The sequence below is a fragment of the Pseudopipra pipra genome, chromosome 25, assembly GCF_036250125.1.
Source record: "Pseudopipra pipra isolate bDixPip1 chromosome 25, bDixPip1.hap1, whole genome shotgun sequence".
In the NCBI taxonomy this organism is placed as follows: Eukaryota; Metazoa; Chordata; class Aves; order Passeriformes; family Pipridae; genus Pseudopipra; species Pseudopipra pipra.
In genome coordinates this window covers 1,958,495-1,964,494 of record NC_087573.1, presented here as the reverse complement: position 1 = coordinate 1,964,494, position 6,000 = coordinate 1,958,495, and the positions used below count along the sequence as shown (strand labels likewise).

At 60.7% G+C, this 6,000-nt stretch overlaps 1 protein-coding gene across 2 annotated transcripts in view; it reads right to left on the bottom strand.

Annotated features, from left to right (window-relative positions):
* CDK18 (cyclin dependent kinase 18) overlaps positions 1-6,000 on the bottom strand; it is a 51,850-nt gene continuing 45,850 nt past the window's right edge. For both annotated transcript variants that reach the window (XM_064635533.1, XM_064635532.1), the window contains 12 exons: positions 5,308-5,364; positions 4,912-5,026; positions 4,251-4,345; positions 4,094-4,156; positions 3,612-3,735; positions 3,413-3,533; positions 2,997-3,094; positions 1,934-2,039; positions 1,720-1,762; positions 1,160-1,250; positions 792-869; positions 1-452 (listed from right to left, as the gene is read on the bottom strand). In XM_064635533.1, the coding sequence (XP_064491603.1) occupies positions 418-452; positions 792-869; positions 1,160-1,250; positions 1,720-1,762; positions 1,934-2,039; positions 2,997-3,094; positions 3,413-3,533; positions 3,612-3,735; positions 4,094-4,156; positions 4,251-4,345; positions 4,912-5,026; positions 5,308-5,364 (1,026 nt within the window). In that variant the 3' untranslated portion in view covers positions 1-417. The remainder of the gene's footprint in view (positions 453-791; positions 870-1,159; positions 1,251-1,719; positions 1,763-1,933; positions 2,040-2,996; positions 3,095-3,412; positions 3,534-3,611; positions 3,736-4,093; positions 4,157-4,250; positions 4,346-4,911; positions 5,027-5,307; positions 5,365-6,000) is intronic.

Below are 6,000 nucleotides of genomic sequence, written 5' to 3'. Positions count from 1 at the left end.
TTGTCTGAGCAAAGGTAAATGTTCAGAAACGCCTGCCTGGGCCAGACACCACAGCTTGGGAGACACCACCCCGTGCTTCACAGAACCCCCAGGGTGCCCAGCTCACCCCCGGGGTGCAGCTGTACCAGCTCGTGGTCCTGCAGCTCCTCAGTGGAGCCCCTGCTCAGGGGGTGGGTGGCAGCTCACGTGTCTGACGGGGACAACACGGAAACAGGAGGGGGAAAACAAGGCCACAGGTCCATCAGCAGCAGCTCCAGGGGGTTTGGGGACACACAGGGACATCCTGAGGCCAAGGGCACTTCAGCATTGTCCTGCCCCGGCCGGGAATCCTGCGGGGGGTCGGGTGGGAGCTCGCTGCCTGTCTCCTTTCTCAGTGCTTCCATCTCCATGGTGACAAGGGGAACATGAGATCCAGGTTTAAAATATACTCTGCCTCCTGTTCTTCCCTCGGGCTGAGGAAGAGAGAGAGAGAGAGAGAGAGAGAGAGATGGGTCAGGGAGGTCAGACAGTGGCTCTGCAGAGCAGCTGAGCCCTGAGGTGCTCTGGGTTGGGAGATCCTGAGCCCGTGGCATCCAGGGAGGAAGGAGCTGTGCCTCAGGACACCTAAAAGTGACTTTAGTACCGTGGTAGGTGACAAGCAAGGATGCCCCAGGGGTGATTTGTGGACTAAAGGAGGTAACAGGGAGCAGGTTGGGCTTTTTCCTATGTGGGACCCACTGGGAGTAACCCCAGTGCCAGAATGATCCATGGCACAGCTTGGGAGAGGGCAGAGGGCTTTTCCCCAGTCCTACCTGACTGCTGGAAGGCTGAGCCTCGGTAGCCAGGGTCCTTTTGAAGCTGGATCTCCTTCAGGGAGAAGATGGAGGCATCTGGGCAGAGGGGGCAGAGAGAGGGGTCAGCGCAGCTGATCCACAACCCCAGAGCCGGGGAGGGGGACAGCCTTGACACGTGGCCTCTCATCAGAGCTCTTCTCTCTCTCTCCTATTCCTCCCCATCCTGCCTAAATTATTCCTTGCTCTCACAGCCATCCAGCTCCCACCCCACCCTGCTGCAGGAGCACCTCTGAGTGAGCAAAGACAAGGGGGCTGCCAACCACCCACCCCCTGGGGCTGCCCAGGAACCCCTCTCTGCTCCACACGAGGGGACAGGCAGCACTTACTGTCAGGCAGGAGGTGCACCCTGTCTCCCAGGCTCTTGAAGTAGGGGTGCTGCAGGGCTGCCTCTGCTGAGATCCGGCTCTTGACCCTGTACTGCACAAAGCCCCAGAGAGAGGATGTTACACATGGTCTGCACGGGTGGGACGGCGCCCAGCGGGCACAGAGGCCACGTGTGGGCACATCTGGGCACCTCTGCCCGTCTGAGAGCCCCAGCAATGCCACGTGCTGGGTGACAAACCCGGCGGGGGGGGTGCAGGCAGTTCCCAGTGCCATTTGTGGCAGCCCAGGGCACAGCACACGCTGTGGGAGCACAGGAATGCCCTGGCCACGTTGTACCTCATGGATCATCAGCTTTGTGCCCTCTCACTTGTGTGGGAGAGGACACAGGGTAAAGGGTTCACCAGCCTTGGTGGGAGGTGCTTTGGGACAGCTGTAGGGCCAGGGCTGATCCTGCAGCCACAGCTCCTCTCCTGCCCGGCTCCAGTGCCAGTGTGAGGGCAGCCAGAGCACCTTCCCTGGAACAAATCCCTTTGCCACCCACCTGGGCTGCTCTGCCACTCACCAGAAGGAGGTTTGCCAGCAGGTCAATGCCTTCTGAGTCCAGCCTGAGAGAAAGAGGGAATAAAACCAGGAGACAGTCAAACAATTGCACCCAGGGACAAGAGGCACTGCAGCCTCTGGCACCACAAGGAGAAAATGAAACTGGTCTCCCCAGGCTCCCCTTTCCACCCAGCACAAGCCCCCCATGGCTTTGGTGTCCCTGCTCCAGCAGGTACCTGGGGGCGTGATTTATCAAGGGCTGGGCTCGGTACTGGGTGAAGTTGTAAGCCTTGAACTCCTCGTTGGATGTGATCCCAGGCCAGGTGTCCTCTGTGGGGGTACCTGGGAGGGGGGCACAGGGGAACCTGTCACGGTCATTTGGTACAGAAGGAAAAGCCTCCTGAGTGTGGGTCTCCTGTCCCCGAGAGAGAGAGGATGTGGCTGGCACTGCCTGGGGCAGCCAGTGAGGAGCACCTCACCCTCCCACCTCTGCCAGCCTGGAGGGGGGCTATGGGCAGACTCTGCCCACCCCTACCTGTGCCAGACCAGCCCTGCCCACCTCCCTGCTCACACTTGCCCTGCTACCCCATGCCTGCCCACCCCTGTGTCCTCCTGCCCACCCCAGAGTACATGTGCCCACCTCTGCCCACACCATCCCATCCTTGCCAAACCCTGCCCACCCCAGCCCACCCCAGAGCATGTGAGCCCACCCCTGCCCACCTCATCCCATGCCTGCCCTGTTCACTCCTGCCCACCTCAGCCCACCCTTGCCAAACCCTGTCTACCCCAGGGCACTCCTGCCAAACCCTGCCCACCCCAACCCACCCCAGAGCACGCGTGTCCACCCCTGCCCACCCCATCCCACCTCTGCCCACCCCAACCCACTCCAGAGCAGGTGTGTCCACCTCTGCCCACCCCATCCCACGCCTGCCCACCCCAGTCCACCACTGCCAAACCCTGCCCCCCCCAGAGCACGTGTGCCCACCTCTGCCCACCCCTATTCACCCCTGCCCACGCCAACCCACCTAAGCCCACCCCAGAGCACGCGTGCCCACCTCTGCCCACCCCACCCCCTGCCAGCCCATCCCTTCTCACCCCTGCCCAACCCTGCTCACTCCTGCCCGCCCCAATCCACTCCATCCCACATCAGCCCACCCCCTTCCGCCCCATCCCACCCCATCCCACCCCTGCTTTCCCCCTCCCACCCCCTCCCGCCCCATCCCGGCCGTGCCCGCTCCCGCCGCTCCCGCGGGCAGCCACTGCCCTCGCGTGGGGACGCGGGCACAGCGCAGCCCTCACCCAGCAGCCTGAAGATGAGGTGCAGCTCCTCCTTCACCGTGGAGCCGGGGAACATGGGCCGCCCCGTCACCATCTCGTAGTGGATGCACCCCACGCCCCTGGAGCGCGGGAGACACCCCCGGGATTAGGGAGGGACGAGCCCCGCGGGCCCCCCCCCCCCCCCACTTTTCCAGGGATGAGGCTCCTGGAGCAGGGAAACGACCTCCAGGAGCTCTGTCCTTTCTAATCACCTCTCACCCCGATGGGGACAGCACGTTCTGGAAACCTCGGCCCCCAGGGGACATGGAAAACAGCTCTGGGAGAGCCCCCCACCCTCTGGCATAACCAACACCACCCACACCGTGGGGATGGGGATGGAAATGCCTGACCCACCACCCCAGAGAGCCCAGGGAGCTCCATCGGGGGCTGTGACTCACCACATGTCGATGGGGGTGGAATATTCCGTGGATCCCAGCAGGACGTCGGGGGGGCGGTACCACAGCGTGACCACCTCGTTGGAATATGTTTTTGTGGGCACTGACTTGGCCCTGGCGAGTCCTGGGGACGGAAGGGACGGACATCAAAGGAGCTGCACCTCCTCCTAACGCTGCACCATCCCCAGAGAGGGTCACCTACCAAAATCAGCCAGTTTGAGCTCCCCCCTCTCGTTGATGAGCAGGTTCTGGGGTTTGAGGTCTCGGTGCAGGATCTTCCTGCCGTGGCAATAAGCCAGACCCCGCAGCAGCTGGAACATGAAGATCTGCGGGGAGGAGAAGGGGGTTGCACTCAGCATTTTTAGGACACGGGCCCTAAAAATGAACCTGTCTCGAGGTATCCCAAACTCATGGCCAGGAAAGACCCCTCCAAGCTGGCCTGGGGTGGGACACGCTCTAGGGAAGGGTTCAGAGACACAGAAAGGGGGGTCAGACGGGTCTGCACGCACAGTGATTTTATTTAGGGTGGCAGTGACCAGAGAAATGCTGGTGGAGTGTCAGAACAGGCTGAAAAAGGCCAAAGAGGAGTAACAGGGTTGAATTGAAGGGAGAAGGGGTCTCCAGCCTTCCCCTGCCTCCGGGTGAGCTCCCCACATGCAGGGGCAGGGGGCACTCCCCCTTTACCTTCACGTTGTGCACACTCATCAGGTTCCCACAGTTATCCAGGTACTGCTTGAGGTCGTTGTCCTGCAGTGGGAAGCACAGGTCAGCCTGTCCTTCCCCTGGCCCCCATCACCCACCCCCACTGTCCCCCCGTTCCCAGAGAGCCCCCCAGACCCACCAGGTACTCGAAGACGAGGGTGAGGGAGCGCTCGGTGTGGATGATGTCGTGCAGGGTCACGATGTTGGCGTGCTTCAGGTTCTTCAGCAGTGACACTGCAGGGTTTGGGGGCAGGGGACAGGGTGGGGCAGCAGGACCTGGGGCTGGCCACAGGTACCCCCCTGCACCACCCACCCCAAATCCACTCAGGACTGACCATAGACATCCCCCTGCACCACCCACCCCAAATCCACCCAGGACTGACCACAGGTATCCCCTGCACCACCCACCCCAAATCCACCCGGGACTGACCACAAGTACCCCCTGCACCACCCACCCCAAATCCACCCGAGACTGACCGCAAGTACCTCCTGCACCACCCACCCCAAATCCACCTGGGACTGACCACAGACATCCCTCTGCACCACCCACCCCAAATCTATCTGGAGTGATCCCAGGTACAGACATCCCCCTGCACCAGCCCTGCATCACCCCAAATCCACCCAGGACTGACCACAGGTACCCCCTGCACCACCCACCCCAAATCCACCCAGGACTGACCACAGTCATCTCCCTGCACCACCCACCCCAAATCCACCTGGAGTGATCCCAGGTACAGAAATCCCCTTGCACCACCCACCCCAAACCTGCCTGTGATGGGGAGGAGCCCCCCTGGCCTCACCTTCCCGGATGGCCGTGCAGGGAGCCCCCTCCTCGTGCTCCAGCCGGATTTCCTTCAGGGCCACGAGGTTTTCTGTCAGTTTGCTGCGTCCCTTGAAGACGGTGGCGTAGGTGCCCTGGGAGGGGGAGAGAGAGAACAAGCCCTGCAGCCCATTTCCCAGCCTGGCACAGCACTGACATCCCCAAAACGTTTGGAGGAGGGATCATTTGAAGTGCCAGGGCCAGGTCTGAACTCCCCGGAAAGACTTGGTCTGAACGTTCCTGGATATTGAAGAAATTTGGCTTTATTGAATTTTGGGATTTATTAAAGAAATCTGCCCTTTGTGTTTCAAGCTGCCCTTGGGACTTTATTTAATCCCTTACAGGGAATTAATAGGATACTCCATAGGATACTCACCTCCCCCAGTTTGTCCAGTTTAACGTAGGTCTCCAGCTTCCCAAACCCAATATCTGACTGTAACAGAGAAAGGAAAACATCACTGGGGGGGGTGTCTCATCCAGGGATGGCTCCACCTCCAGGGATAAGCTCAGGGACACTGGGCAGTGACAGTTTTGGGGCAGACCAGTCAAGGCAGGTGTTTGCCAGCTGATCCAAGCACATCCAGTCCATTAACTTCCTGGAGAAGCTGTGCAGGCAATCCATCAGAAAACCTTCCCAACAGACTGGCTGCTGAAGTGGGATGGATGGACCTGCATCCTCAGCCTGCCCCTGCCACCCCTGCGTCCCCTTCTCCCACCCAGCAGCCTGACACGCCACCAGCAGTGGGAACAGGAGCTGTGGTTTGCAAAATGCCCTTTTTGTGGGAGAAGCCCCGTGGGATCCTTCTCCCGGTGTCCAGCCTGTCCATGAGAGCTTCCCTATGTCTGGTCTCGCTGTGACTGCTCATTCCTCTGTGTGCTGCTCCAATCAAGTGTGAAAGGGCCATTTTCCCACTGGGAACAGTAACTCCTTAATGTGCTGCTGGGACCTGCTCTCGTGTACCCAGTGACAGCAGCACAGCCCCTGCAAATCCATGGATTTGGGTGTCACTCCCAGCAGACCTCCCAAAACTGCAATTTTCTGTGGGGACAGAGACACCTCCTCAGCGAG